At 37.0% G+C, this 16,947-nt stretch overlaps 1 protein-coding gene across 1 annotated transcript in view; it reads left to right on the top strand.

Annotated features, from left to right (window-relative positions):
* The window catches only part of LOC114281409 (uncharacterized), a 67,630-nt gene extending 66,839 nt beyond the window's left edge, over positions 1-791 (top strand). The window contains exon 15 of the mRNA XM_082888796.1: positions 24-791. Within this exon, the coding sequence (XP_082744922.1) occupies positions 24-791 (768 nt within the window). The remainder of the gene's footprint in view (positions 1-23) is intronic.
* Positions 792-16,947: the final 16,156 nt, after the last annotated feature.

The following is a 16,947-nucleotide window of genomic DNA, read 5'->3' as shown; positions in this document are numbered from 1 at the left end:
ATTTATTTTATTTTATTTATTAGGTTGGAACCAATCCGCAAGAAATCATTAAAATTCCATCAACAATACACAGATGCCAGAATCTAAAGGAATTACTCTCAGCAGTTTATCCACAATTGGATGTGGCAGATACATCAACCCCATCATTCTTAACGGAACGTACAATTCTTTCTGCACGAAATGATGATGTCAGTGCTATCAATATTGCTGCGTTGAATATTTTTCTAGGGAATACATATACGTATCTTGCTGCAGATATGATGGCTGAAGATGATGAAATTGATCCTTCCATTACAAACAGATATCCTAATGAGTTTTTAAATTCATTGGATCCTCCTAGGCTACCAGCTTTTAAGGTAGAGTTGAAAGTGGGTTGTCCTATAATGTTATTAAGAAACATTGCACCGAAAGATGGACTGTGTAATGGTACAAGATTAATGGTATCAAGGTGCGACACTCGCATAATTGAAGCTCGAATCTTAACTGGAGAGAAGTTTGGCAATTTGGCATTTATACCAAGGATATCATTGACTCCGTCTTCTGCAGAAATGCCTTTCCGAATGACAAGACGTCAATTTCCAGTTCGATTGGCGTACGCTTTGACCATTAACAAATCTCAAGGACAATCTGTGAAATTTGTTGGGGTTGATTTGCGTACACCTGTTTTTAGTCATGGGCAACTATACGTGGCATTATCCAGATGTACATCTTTCGATCGTATAAGTATCCTCCTCCCTAATGATGAGCCAGATTCCACTACAAATATTGTTTACCCTGAAGTTTTGTTATGAAGACCTTTCAGAAATTGATGAGACGTTCGTAAGAATTGTGGGAAAGAACAAATTTAAAGACATTATCAAACACATATTTTGGTAAAATATATACATTTTGTAAAGCAGACGATAGCTATGACCCACTTTTTGTAAAGCTTTCCACTTATGTGGACTTTGTTGCATTTCAAATATTTTTGTGAAGCCTTTTATTCCCCTATAATTTTGCATTTCCAGTATAGCTAAGTTTGATTTAAGAGTGCTGACTTGATCTTTTACAATTGAGTTATTACTTTGGACATGTAAGTTGATTTATTACTTTGGACATGTAAGTTGTCACTACTTTGGACATGTCAGTTGTCACTATTTTGTATACACTTTTTTTTCCCTTTTTGTATAAAATTATGTTCTTTTTTATTTTCATAGGATGATGGAGATTTGCACCAAACTGTTATATGGGCTCTCTTTACTCATCTTCATTTTTCATTGAGAAAATTACAAATCAATGAATTTTTAAATATTTTGTGAAGTTATCACCTATTTATAATTTTTCTTATTTAATTTACTCTTCTTACTATACATTTTCTTTCAAGTATTGATACTAGCAATACTTGATGGCTATTAGATGACTTTAAAATCTTTTTAATTTGACTATTTTGTAAAGCAACAATTTGTATTTTATAGTTGATGTAATTGATGATTTTCACATTAATTTGACAAACGAGATGAGTTGCTGGAATTATTTTTTTTACCATTTATTGTTGGGTGCTATGGCATAGAGTTGATCTCTTCTTCATGATATGATGCATTTAGTTTTTCAATGCTTTCCGTATCTTGATTGGAAAATTATTTCAAAATATTTGATTTCCCTATCTTAATTTGTAAACAACTTCTAAAGACTACTATTTGTGAGGTTATGGTATTTATGTTCTGTGTATTATATAGATTTCAATCAGATATTTGTGGTTCGGGGTACTATGACACTCACTAATGTATTTGGTGTTAGCCACAAACTAATGGTAGGAGTGCTGACTTGAACTTTTAGGGTACTATGATACGTACAAATTACAACTACATTTTAATCTCAATATTATTTATACCATGCCTTTAGGCACGGGCATACAGTAGTATACATATAAATCAAGATTGTTGTATAAATCATAGAAACCCACTTGACATAAATAATTTGTCACACAATTCTGATTTTAAAAAAGAAAATTAAAAAATATTATAATCACACAACACTTTTTACGAATCATTTTAATGTAGTTTATTTTTTAATACAAAAACATAATGAGGGAAAAACTTTAAAATAAGGCAAAAGGCGAAAAAAAAAAATTCAAAGGTTCAGTACATTTTCGCAATTTTTTTTATTTATTAATTTTTTAAAAAATTTCTTCTCAAATGTTTTACTTTTTAAGTAAAATTTAAATTAGATGCATCTAAAAAAAATCGATCAAAATATTAAAAAAATTCACTAAAAATAAAAAAATAAGATTTAAAAATCAAAATCTTATTTGAAAAATGAATAACCAAACAGAGTATGTCTTTTGTTTCAAAAGTCTAATAATCATTAAATAAAATAAAAATATAATTATATGAAAATTTTGAAACATAATCCAATATCACTGTTCATCTGTCCCTACTTCCAACCAACCGTGACAATTCAATATTACATTGACAGCTCATAATAAAATTCTATAGCGAGAATGAATTCCACTTTTAAAATCCTAATATATAAATGGGAACATGCTTAAAGTCGTGAAAAAAAAAAACAAAAAATCAATGACGAGACCTAGTTCGATTCAGCAACAAAAATCATCAAAACCAATCTCAACAGACAAAGAAATCAATTAAAATTACCTATGAGAGAAAGAAAGAATGAAGGATATGTAGTGATCCATACCAAAAGTCTGGTAAAATTGCTTAGCCATTGATTTCATCAGTGGAATTTTTGAGACTCCATCTTCGTCTTCTTCTTTATTTTCATCTTCTTCTAAATTGATGCCACAGCTTTTCATCTCGGCAGTCTCTGGTGGGTTGGTTTAGGTTTTCTCATATTACATCTATCTATCTATCTATCTATCTATCTATATCTATATCTATATCTATATCTATATCTATCTATCTATCTATATCTATCTATCTATCTATCTATATTATTATAAAGTGAACACCTCTTACGGTGTCCTGAAGCTTTGTTTCTTATGCTGCCACATGTTCACTTTTTTATTTAAAATTTAAAAAAAAAAATAGATAAATGAGTGGTGAAGACTTGTACCTTAGACTTATATCAAATGAATAAGACTCTTACCACTTGACTACCACATAATATATAGTAAATTTTTTATTCTATTTTTATTTATTTGAATAGCACACGCATCGCGTGTGGCAACCGCTACTACACATATATAAACATCCAGTCCTCTCTGTCTAGGATTTTATTTTGTATTTATTTATTTTATTTTATTTCCATTTTAAGTTTTTGGCAAGTATTAGTAGATGCCTTGGATAATGGTTAATTTCATTTATGATCATTATTATTTAAGACCAAAAATTTGATTTAATTTTCCAATTCAGTGATATTCAATCAATTAGATATTAAAATTAACACACATTCTCTCTCATATATTTTCTAATTATCAATCAATAGTACACATCATCGAGTCTATAAAATAGGTTTAAAAAATAGATTTGTTTTCTTTATTTTCCTTTATTATTTATTTTACATTTTTTTTTCATAACACTTTTTATAAGTACTTTGAAATGGATGAAAACTAGGAATTTTTATTTTTATTTTTTTGTGCCGAGCACTTATTAACAAAATCCTAATTTACTTAGGTAGGGGACTTCTATTGCCAAATTTGGGATGGAGATGATATGTTTCAAACTAAGTTAAGACAGAGAGATTATACGTCATATTAACTTGCATGAAATATGAGACGACGATGAAATTTGGTTGGATTGCCCCCGAATAAGAAAATTTTGACTAGGGTTTTCTTGTATTTAATTAAAAAAATAAAATAAAATCAAACAACATTAATTATATCAATAACTGAGTTTGTTATATAAAGTCTGTCTTCAATGAGTTGTAAAATTAATGCGAGATAAGGCTCGTTTAACTCCAATATAAAAACGGTAGTTTTACATGCACCAATTAGGGGGATGTTAATGTGTATATGAAATATATTCCTAGATATATTAGGCGTTGATTTCCTAGATATATTTGTATTGTCATAGTTTTTCTTAGCGTATATATACAAGCCTTTTATTGTATAGGATTAAATACAATACATATTATTTTCTCTCTCTCTACAATTGTAACAAACTTGACTGACAAAGCGACTCAAATCTTGGTTAAATCCAACTCGAATCTTGATTAAATCCAATGTAGCTTCCCAATCAGGTTGTGCACCATTGAACATGCATTCATTTATCAAATTCCATACAGTCCACATTATCGCAAAAGGAATAACCTCCCAAATCACCCTTTCTTTCTTGAGCAACCTTGCACTATAGGAAAATATACCTTTAACTACTACAAAATTAGTTGCCAAAGTTTATTTTTTAGTCGCTAAAAGTCAATGGCGACTAAAGATTTTAGTTTCCCAGTTTGTCGCCGAAGGCTTGTCGGCGATAGTGTTGGCTACTAAAAATTTGTTGGTCGCTAATTCTCTTCTCTTCAGTTACTAAAATGAACTCAATCCCTAATTGACATCTTTGCAGTGACGAAAGGTATATATGATGCAACTCTAACACCTTGGCTTTGTCTATCAATGTAATTCTCTTTGTACCTTTTTTATTTCATTAATATACTCTATCTGTCATGACCCGAACCCGCCCCTATGGGTTAAGGACATAACCGGCCAGTAATCCTGGGATTACCTACGGCCTCAGACCAAAACAGACATACCTTGTCAGAGAAAAGGGGCCAAACGGAAGCAATAAATAAAAACTTTGTCCATAGAGCCGTGCTTATATGCACATTAACAGACCACATTTAGTTACGTTAATAACCCACAGTTCAAAAGTACAGTTTCATAGAATTCATTACAAACAGGATCATCCAAAACGAGTCAACCTATGACAGACCATTTACATGATTACATAAAGTCCCTGCCGGCAAGACAAAACATAAATACATAGCTAAAGGCAAGGGTAGGTCTCAAGAGTGAGACGCAAGGCTGACTTCCTCAAAACTCGGATTTATCCTAGCAGACTTCACTGGGGCTAGGTTTGGACTTCCCTTGGCTCACCTACAAACACATGAATGAGCGTGAGCGATAGCCCGGTGAATAATATCAAATATAGCAGTTATATAACAATATGTAGAACAACATGCTCTAAACGGCCTTGGGCCCAATTCTTACTTCTATTTAACGAATATATATAACTATACGAAATTCAAAACAAGTAACTGTAGTTCTAAACATTCTGGCCTTCGGCCCATTCGGATTTCCATTCATGGCGAAACGGCCTTCGGCCCATTCACTTATGTCGAAACGGCCTTTGGCCCACTCTTTTATGTCAAAACGGCCTTTGGCCCACTCTTTCATACCAAAACGGCCTTCGGCCCACTCATTCATGTCAAAACGACCTTTGGTCCATTCATTTCCATCAAAACGACCTTTGGTCCATTCATTCTTATCGAAATGACCCTTGGTCCATTCATTTACATCAAAACGACCTTCGGTCCATTCGTTCTTATCAAACGACCTTCGGTCCATTTATACCAAAACGACCTTCGGTCCATTCCTATCAAAACGACCTTCGGTCCGTTCATTTACTCCTGTCGGACTTTCGTCCACAATCCCAATTAACAACTTATAGAGTTTATAGGGGAATAACAATTGGACATTTGACAAGCTCTCAAATATTGATATTACTCACAGTGATCGGTTTGTGGATGCGCCCTTGAGCTTGATCCTACACATTTCATGAGTACAAAAGGGTCACTAATAGTTCAATCCGTTCTTTAATTCACATATTCCTCTTTAGGCTTTATTTTTATCTCAATAACTCATTTACAAGGTTTAACATATGCCTAAGAGTACTTACAAGTGAAAGAGAATGGAAAACGAAACACAGAACGCATAAACAAAATTTTAGAAAATAGGGTCCCCGCTCGAGCGTCGACTTATCCGCTCGAGCGGACCCTTAAGGCCTGCAAAAGTACTGGTTGCATGAAAATTACGCTCGAGCGTTAAATAGGGCGCTCGAGCGGAAGGCCTGTCTACAAAATCCCACGCTCGAGCGTGATATGCCCCGCTCGAGCGGACATCCAACTCTGCAAAAATGCTGGGAGCACGATTTTCCCGCTCGAGCGGCCATTACCCCGCTCGAGCGGACATCGAAATTCTGGAAAACCCAGAACTGTGTTCTTGAGTTCCAACATCGAATTCAAGGGCCCCAAATGCATGATTTCGGCTCAAACTTCATATATATGTGTACTAACATGATATAGACACTAAATTACCACATATTGAAACTCAATTCCAATGAATCAATCACATGCAAACCCAACTTATACCAAACTTACTTCCAATACGTTAAATTCATGCATTTAAGTTTCATATCTTCATCAATCATGCATGCATGTCAATTCTTGACTCCATTTCTATTCCAATCAATGCAAATGGTGTTCATTCTCATGGAACACAACAAAAACATGCTTGCATGTAGGATTTAACACTCATATACATGCTTGATTATGCAAAACCATGGTGATTCTATACATGCATGTGCATTTTAACTTCAATCCCATCAACTAGAGTACAACTCTTGTTCTTGATCACCAATTAACCTTTAATTCACAAAATCACAAGTTCAAACTCAAGAATTCATAAACAATCACTTACCTAGAAGCTCAATCTATGGTCAGTTCTTGAGTTGGACTTCAAATTCGTAGCCTTGGGCCAAAAATTACACAACTTTCTCCCTCACTCTCTCTAACAGCCGACCTCCCCCCTTTCTTAGAGTTTGATCAGCCAAAAATGAAGGTATATGAGAGAATGAGGAGTGTAGTGCTCAAATACAAGAAGCCCCACTAGCCACATTTAAGATATTAAACAATTTGAGCACAATGCCATTAAATAATTCAATTTAATCTGGCCCGAATCAATTTTTCGATTAAATTTCACCGTAGGCTCTAAAAATTATGCCAATCACAATGGCGTAATCAATTTCGGGTTCTATGGCCGATAAGGCCCTCAATTAAATTTCCAAAGCTGATTATTCAAACAGATATTCCTACGGTGAACAGATAAAACTTCAAAATCACATATATTCACATAATGGCACATAAAATCATGGTAAACACATAATCATACTCAGTTTAAGGACCAATTGGCATATTACGGAACAGGGGTATTACAGTCTTCCCCCCTTTAGGAAGTTTGGTCCTCCAAACTTAATTTACCTTCGTCGGAAAACAAGTGTGGATAGCGTAGACGCATTTCCTCCTCTTTTTCCCATGTAGCATCTGTCCCGTAGTGTTCCTTCCATTCCACTTTCACCATTGGAATGGATTTGTTTCTCAATTCTTTCACTTGTCGGTCAACAACTCTTTCCGGTCATTCAGCATATTCCATATTTTCATCAATAGCAACCCGGTGAAAGTCAATCACATGCAACGGGTCTCGGAGGTAACCCCTCAACATTGACACATGAAACACATTGTGGATTTGCTCAAATCCCGGTGGCAAAGCAACTCTGTAGGCAACTGGACCAAGTCTTTCCAAAATCTGGAACGGTCCAATGTATCGGGGCGACAACTTGCCCTTTTTCCCAAACCTGACTTGACCTTTCATTGGAGAAACACGAACGAACACATGGTCGCCGACCTCATACTCAAGAGGTCTTCTCCGAACGTCTGCGTAACTCTTTTGTCGGTCTTGAGCTGTTTTGAGCCTTTGTCGAATAGTTTTGATCTTTTCAGAGGTGTCTTGTACAATTTCAGGCCCAAGTAAAGCTCTGTCCCCGACCTCTGTCCAACAAATAGGTGATCTACACCTCCTACCATACAAAGCCTCGTATGGTGCCATACCGATGCTGGAGTGGAAGCTGTTATTATAAGCAAACTCTGCAAGCGGCAAATAGTCTTCCCAACTCCCCTGAAAATCCAAAGCACACATGCGAAGCATATCTTCCAAAGTCCGTATCGTTCGTTCTGACTGCCCATCTGTCTGCGGGTGGAATGCAGTACTGAACCTTAGTTCTGTTCCCATAGCTTCTTGCAAACTCTTCCACAATCTAGATACAAATTTCGGGTCCCTATCTGACACAATGGACACCGGAACTCCGTGTAACCGGACAATTTCATCAACATAAATAGTAGCCAATCTATAAGCAGTAAACGTAGTTTTGACAGGCAGAAAATGTGCAGATTTGGTCAGTCTGTCAACCACAACCCAAACAGAGTCCATACCTCGGGAAGTCCGAGGTAGGCCAACAACGAAATCCATAGTCACATGTTCCCACTTCCATTCAGGAATAGGGAGAGGTTGAAGTAGACCGCCTGGTTTCTGATGTTCAGCCTTAACTTGCTGACACTGGAGGCACTTGGACACATATTCTGCAATCTCTTTCTTCATTTTAGGCCACCAGTAGGTTTGTTTCAAATCCCGATACATTTTATTATTACCCGGATGCATAGCAAATACAGATCTGTGGGCTTCATCTAAAACCCTTTTCCTTAGCTCCGGGATATCTGGGACACATATTCGGTTCCGAAATTTCAACATTCCATTCTCGACACTGAACTCTGCCTTTGGGCTTACTTCAAATTCATCAATCACCTTTCTGAGGAACTCATCTTCTTTCTGTTTCTGCTTGATCTCATCAACAATTGCCGGTTCGGCTGTAATAGCGGCTATCAATCCGCCCTGTTCACATACCACCACTTCAATTTCAGACTTTTCAAAGTCTTGCAAAATCTCCCTTTGTTCAGTAAGCAAACAAGCCATACTCCCTGTTGATTTTCTACTCAAGGCATCCGCCACTGTATTAGCTTTCCCGGGATGATACTGAATCTCCAGATCATAGTCTTTTATCAGCTCTAGCCACCTTCTCTGACGCATATTCAACTCTTTCTGCGTGAAGAAGTATTTTAGGCTCTTATGATCCGTGTAGACTTCACACTTTGCCCCATACAAGTAATGCCGCCAGATTTTCAAAGCAAAAACAACCGCGGCCAATTCTAGGTCATGTGTTGGATAATTCTTCTCATGTGGCTTCAACTGTCGGGAGGCGTAAGCAATAACCTTTCCGTTCTGCATTAACACACAACCCAAACCCTTATAAGATGCGTCACTGAAAATCACAAAATTTTCCGTACCTGAAGGTAGTGTCAAAATTGGTGCAGTGGTCAATCTTGTCTTCAATTCATGAAAGGCTGATTCTCTTTCACTATTCCACTCAAATGGTTGTCCTTTACGTGTCAATTGGGTAAGAGGCACGGCTAATTTCGAAAAGTCCTTTACAAACCTCCTGTAGTACCCTGCCAAACCCATGAAACTGCGAACTTCTGTCACATTAGTTGGTGTAGGCCAATTCACAATTGCTTCTATTTTCTGCGGGTCCACTGAAATTCCTTCCTTGTTGATCACATGCCCTAAGAAAACAACCTCATCCAACCAAAACTCACATTTCTTTAGTTTAGCAAATAATTTCCTTTCCCAAAGTATTTGTAAAACAGTCCTCAAATGATGTTCATGTTCAAGTCTATCTTTAGAGTATATCAAAATATCATCGATGAAGACTACAACAAACTCGTCAAGGTAGGTTTTAAAAGTTCTATTCATTAGGTCCATAAATGCTGCCGGAGCATTAGTCACTCCAAATGGCATAACAAGAAACTCAAAATGACCATACCTCGTTCTGAATGCGGTTTTCTCAACATCCCCTGCTTTAACCTTCAGCTGATGATACCCGGATCTCAAATCAATCTTAGAAAACACCTGTGATCCCTGCAACTGGTCAAATAAGTCATCAATACGGGGTAAGGGATATTTGTTCTTTACCGTTACCTTGTTCAATTCCCGGTAATCAATACACAGGCGCAGAGTACCATCCTTCTTCTTTACAAATAACACTGGTGCACCCCAAGGCGAAGCGCTAGGCCGGATAAACCCTTTATCAAGAAGGTCTTGCAACTGTTCCTTTAATTCTTTCATTTCGACAGTAGCCATTCTGTAGGGAGTTTTAGAAATAGGCTGGGTGCCTGGTACAGTCTCAATAGTAAATTCTATTTCTCTGTCTACCACTTCCCCTGGTAGTTCATTCGGAAACACGTCTGGAAATTCTCTAACGATAGGAATTTTATTCAATTCAACATTCACGGATTGTTCAGTCAATACATAACACAAATAACCCTGGCACCCCTTCCTGATCAATTTGCGTGCTTTCATTGCAGATATCAAATATGGTGGAGGCACTACCCCATTTCCTACAAACACTATCTCTTTCTGTTCTGGGGGTCTAAACACAACCCTCTTTGTCACACAATCTATAGTGGCACAATATTTGGTCAACCAATCCATGCCCAAAATTACATCGAAGTGTCTAAAGTTTAAGGGCAACAAATCTACATATAGGGTAGCATCCTCAATATGCATGTCACAAAACCGATATATATAGTCACATAACACAGATTCCCCCGATGGAGCAGACACACATAACAAATATGGCAACAATTCTAGGGGTCTTTTCAGTCTAGATGCAAATGCATATGTCACAAATGAGTGCGTCGATCCAGAATCAATTAATACAAAGGCATCCTGATTACATATTGAAATAGTACCTGAGACAACGGTATTGGCATTCCGCGTATCGCCCGGAACGAGTGCAAAAACTCTCCCTTGTCTCACTGTATCCCCAGTAGTAGCAGATCTCAAAGTGTTTCCCGGCTTTGGGATCGATGCAGTGGAGCTAGCAGCTACCTTCCCACTATTCTGATTACAATCTCGAGCTATATGCCCTTGTTTCCCACACTTAAAACAGGCTCCCGATGCACGGTAACAGACTCCACGGTGCCTTTTGCTACAAGTGTTGCACATGGGAGCCGTGTCTCGGGAAGAACTTGAGGTAGTTGAGGAGCCCGTGTTTTGCTTTTTCAGAAATTTCTTCTTCGAAAAGAAGCCTTGTCTTTTGTTGCCTCTCCATTCGGTTGTTGGCTTAGCTTGTCTAGCTATATTGGCCTCTGATATGATGGCCCGGTCAAGCACCCCGATGTAGGTTTCCAACTTCAGGACATTCACTCGCTCTAGGATGTCACTTCGGAGCCCACCTTCAAAATGCCTTGCCTTCTTATAATCAGTGTCAATTACGTGTGGTGCAAACCTGGCCAACTCAGTAAATTTGGCCGCATACTCAGCTACAGTCATACTGTCTTGTTTGAGTTCCATGAACTCTGCCACTTTCCTATCCCGGACACATTGCGGGAAGTACTTGTCATAGAAGATTTCCAAAAATTTCGCCCAATCAATATCTCTGTGGTTTTCCCTCATCAACATCCACCATCTTCTCGCTTCATCTTCTAACATAAAGGTGGCTAGAAGCACTTTCTGTGTATCCGAGCACGGAAACACCTCAAACAGTTTTTCAATCCCAAGTACCCAAGCTTCGGCTTTTAAGGGATCTAGTCCACCATGGAACTGTGGTGGTTTCATTTTCTTGAATTCCTTGGTGAGAGCGATTATCCGATCATCATTTTGATTATCCGGCACAGGTGGTGCCGGAGGTGGAGGTGGCGGGTGTGGTTGCTGCCACTGTTGTTGCCACTCCTGTTGCTGTCTCAAAGCTTCTGCCATTTCCTGGATCAGTCTTTCCATTCTGTCCAGTCTGGCAGTAGAGGATTCCTCTAACTCATCACCTCTGGTCCTCACCATTTGATTAAACTTGCATTATATTTCATACAAAAGGTACACAAGTACGCATACACTAAGGAGCACATATTTCCAGATGATTTGCAATGCAAGTAGTTCACAACTTACGCATATAATTATTCATAACAAAACATTTAAGCATATAATCAATGCTTCCAAACTCGTACTTATCACATGAATGCATCCTAGATCTTATCTAGACGCTTATTGCTCTTTTTGGACAAGTGTGTGAGTTATTAACTCGTGCTCTGATACCACTCTGTCATGACCCGAACCCGCCCCTATGGGTTAAGGACATAACCGGCCAGTAATCCTGGGATTACCTACGGCCTCAGACCAAAACAGACATACCTTGTCAGAGAAAAGGGGCCAAACGGAAGCAATAAATAAAAACTTTGTCCATAGAGCCGTGCTTATATGCACATTAACAGACCACATTTAGTTACGTTAATAACCCACAGTTCAAAAGTACAGTTTCATAGAATTCATTACAAACAGGATCATCCAAAACGAGTCAACCTATGACAGACCATTTACATGATTACATAAAGTCCCTGCCGGCAAGACAAAACATAAATACATAGCTAAAGGCAAGGGTAGGTCTCAAGAGTGAGACGCAAGGCTGACTTCCTCAAAACTCGGATTTATCCTAGCAGACTTCACTGGGGCTGGGTTTGGACTTCCCTTGGCTCACCTACAAACACATGAATGAGCGTGAGCGATAGCCCAGTGAATAATATCAAATATAGCAGTTATATAACAATATGTAGAACAACATGCTCTAAACGGCCTTGGGCCCAATTCTTACTTCTATTTAACGAATATATATAACTATACGAAATTCAAAACAAGTAACTATAGTTCTAAACATTCTGGCCTTCGGCCCATTCGGATTTCCATTCATGGCGAAACGGCCTTCGGCCCATTCACTTATGTCGAAACGGCCTTTGGCCCACTCTTTTATGTCAAAACGGCCTTTGGCCCACTCTTTCATACCAAAACGGCCTTCGGCCCACTCATTCATGTCAAAACGACCTTTGGTCCATTCATTTCCATCAAAACGACCTTTGGTCCATTCATTCTTATCGAAATGACCCTTGGTCCATTCATTTACATCAAAACGACCTTCGGTCCATTCGTTCTTATCAAACGACCTTCGGTCCATTTATACCAAAACGACCTTCGGTCCATTCCTATCAAAACGACCTTCGGTCCGTTCATTTACTCCTGTCGGACTTTCGTCCACAATCCCAATTAACAACTTATAGAGTTTATAGGGGAATAACAATTGGACATTTGACAAGCTCTCAAATATTGATATTACTCACAGTGATCGGTTTGTGGATGCGCCCTTGAGCTTGATCCTACACATTTCATGAGTACAAAAGGGTCACTAACAGTTCAATCCGTTCTTTAATTCACATATTCCTCTTTAGGCTTTATTTTTATCTCAATAACTCATTTACAAGGTTTAACATATGCCTAAGAGTACTTACAAGTGAAAGAGAACGGAAAACGAAACACAGAACGCATAAACAAAATTTCAGAAAATAGGGTCCCCGCTCGAGCGTCGACTTATCCGCTCGAGCGGACCCTTAAGGCCTGCAAAAGTACTGGTTGCATGAAAATTACGCTCGAGCGTTAAATAGGGCGCTCGAGCGGAAGGCCTGTCTACAAAATTCCACGCTCGAGCGTGATATGCCCCGCTCGAGCGGACATCCAACTCTGCAAAAATGCTGGGAGCACGATTTTCCCGCTCGAGCGGCCATTACCCCGCTCGAGCGGACATCGAAATTCTGGAAAACCCAGAACTGTGTTCTTGAGTTCCAACATCGAATTCAAGGGCCCCAAATGCATGATTTCGGCTCAAACTTCATATATATGTGTACTAACATGATATAGACACTAAATTACCACATATTGAAACTCAATTCCCATGAATCAATCACATGCAAACCCAACTTATACCAAACTTACTTCCAATACGTTAAATTCATGCATTTAAGTTTCATATCTTCATCAATCATGCATGCATGTCAATTCTTGACTCCATTTCTATTCCAATCAATGCAAATGGTGTTCATTCTCATGGAACACAACAAAAACATGCTTGCATGTAGGATTTAACACTCATATACATGCTTGATTATGCAAAACCATGGTGATTCTATACATGCATGTGCATTTTAACTTCAATCCCATCAACTAGAGTACAACTCTTGTTCTTGATCACCAATTAACCTTTAATTCACAAAATCACAAGTTCAAACTCAAGAATTCATAAACAATCACTTACCTAGAAGCTCAATCTATGGTCAGTTCTTGAGTTGGACTTCAAATTCGTAGCCTTGGGCCAAAAATTACACAACTTTCTCCCTCACTCTCTCTAACAGCCGACCTCCCCCCTTTCTTAGAGTTTGATCAGCCAAAAATGAAGGTATATGAGAGAATGAGGAGTGTAGTGCTCAAATACAAGAAGCCCCACTAGCCACATTTAAGATATTAAACAATTTGAGCACAATGCCATTAAATAATTCAATTTAATCTGGCCCGAATCAATTTTTCGATTAAATTTCACCGTAGGCTCTAAAAATTATGCCAATCACAATGGCGTAATCAATTTCGGGTTCTATGGCCGATAAGGCCCTCAATTAAATTTCCAAAGCTGATTATTCAAACAGATATTCCTACGGTGAACAGATAAAACTTCAAAATCACATATATTCACATAATGGCACATAAAATCATGGTAAACACATAATCATACTCAGTTTAAGGACCAATTGGCATATTACGGAACAGGGGTATTACACTATCACTACAAGAAAAAACACTTTCCGTGACCAACATTTTGGTCGCGAAAAGTACCATATTTGGTCGCTAAAACCTTTTTGCGACCAAAATATGTTGGTCGCGAGTTGGTCGCTAAAGCCTCGTCACAGATAGTTTTCTGAGACCAAAAAAGCCTTTGGTTGCTAAAAGTGACCATTCGCGACCAACTTTTTTGGTCGCGGAAAGTCTAATTCATATTAGCCAAAAGTAAACTTTTAGCGACCGAAGATAAGTTGGTCGCCAAAAGTCAACGCCTTGACCCAAAAATAATAACTCTTTTGTGCTGCCTGGGACTTGAACTCCTGACCAAGGAGTCACCATGCACCCAATCCACTCTGCCAATAACATGCTTCTTGTTCATATTTGGCCAAAAATATATATAACCCATAAAAATTAGGTTATATATTATTTTATAAAACTTTTAATGCCTAAACAGAAAAATAGCATGTAATTACAGTAGTATCATTTTTTTAAAATTTATTCCACCATAACTTTCCGCAACCAACTTTTTTTTTTTGGTCGCCAAAGGGTAATCTTCCGCAACCAAAAAATCCTTTGGTCGCTAATAGTATGCTTTCCGCGACCAAAATTTTTTTTTGGTCGCCAAAGGGTATACTTTCTGTGACCAACTTTTTTTTTGGTCGCCAAAAGGTGATCTTCCACGACCAAAAAAGCCTTTGGTCGCCAATAGGTATACTTTTCGCTACCAACTTTTTTTTTGGTCGCCAAAAGGTGATTTTCCGCAACTAAAAAATTATGGTCGCCAAAAGTTAAATTTTGGTCGCAGAAAGTGGACTATTTGCGACCAAAAAAATAAGTGGTCGCCAAAAGTATTTTTTCTTGTAGTGTATTTTTTTTTTGATAAAAAAAAATTACTCCAGCATTTATGTTGGTATCCACCAATCGTAGCAAAATAATCTACCTTTACCATTAAGATAGACTTCAAACTGGGCCTTTGTAATTTAATGTCTTCAGTAATAATGTTATTGTAAATCTTAAGTTGTCCAATATTTCTTGGAATCATATGAAATCTTATTTTTCTCATAATATTGTTAGGTATTTTTCATTTTAACTTCTTCCCGTTGAATAACATATTATCAAATCACTATTACTATATCAGAGGTTTTGACACTTTGCATTTAGAAAATGGCGCTAGAAGCTTTAGAAACGCCACAATTAGATTTGACAATATTTATTGTTAAAATGTCCACTATCTTATCTTTCCAGCCATTTATAATTGCCATTTTCATGAATATTGTCAAATATCTGTCAGTAGGAGGATTTAGTAAATTTCAATTCGTCAACGTTAATAGTGACATGATGTCACATGCCATTTATTTGTACGCTATCATAGTTTGCTTGTGGTTGTGTTTCTAGAAACACCATTTTTTCTTTTATTTTCTTTTTTATTTTTAATTGAATGGAATTAAAAAAATAAATCAAAAAAAAAAAAAAAACACTCATACTAGCATTTCCGTATTTGAGTTATTGATTTTGAAACTAAAATAGAATTTCTACATTTAACATTTTTAGAAGCTTGCAGCAAGGCAAACTATAAACTAAAATGCTAAAATCAAAATTTGACACAATATTTTGTATTATTTTTTTTCTTATGTTTTATGTTTCTATTTTACTACTATTTATATATCATATAAATACTGTTCCTCTATTTTAAAATAATTGTTGGTTTCCCCTTTCTTGTAATTTAATTATTGAGATAATAAACCAATATAAGTGAGTTAGTGGGCTTCACGAAAATCATGTCTATTTGGAAAAAAATTAGGTGAGACTAGCATTTTTCATGGCGGTTTAGATCACTAATCCTATCCCTGAGAGTAGTGGTTAAAACTTAAAAAACTATTTTGCTTTCTACTAGACAAAATTAGCAAAGACTAATACCTTCACACTAGTAATTTCATCACTCACAATATTACTATAATCTTAATCCCAATTTTCATAATCCACCAATAAGCATAGCTTCAGGTCCTTTTGTTGAATCTGTACAATACCAAAACAGATTTGGAGTAAATATTTACAAAAAACAAGTGGCAATGTTGTTGTTACTTACACTAAGCGTGAGAATTGGATAAACAATATTAGAAAATAATGAAAATTTTACATTTCATTTTATTTTCTCTTCTCTTCTTCCTCCTTTCTTTTACATCCTCTCCATTCCTTACCTCTGCAACTTGCTAACCGTCATCACCACCACCCCTCCGCAATCACACTATCCCTTTCTCACTGCCCTCATCCACAACCACCAAATTATGATTCTCGAGTATGAACACAATTACATACACTCATTAATTAATCACAATTTAACGTCTAACATTGGAACACCCATATATCCACTAATGCATCAAACATTTGAAACCAATTTTTATCATTTTTTTTTTTAAAACATACTTCAACAAACATGTTTAAAACATCCACAGTGATACTAGAAAGAGTGAATTAGGTAG

Source organism: Camellia sinensis, chromosome 9 (genome assembly GCF_055761805.1).
Source record: "Camellia sinensis isolate YWXY chromosome 9, ASM5576180v1, whole genome shotgun sequence".
NCBI classification, from domain to species: domain Eukaryota; kingdom Viridiplantae; phylum Streptophyta; class Magnoliopsida; order Ericales; family Theaceae; genus Camellia; species Camellia sinensis.
The sequence above is the reverse complement of the archived record's forward strand: the minus strand, read 5'-3'. Positions and strand labels throughout refer to the sequence as shown.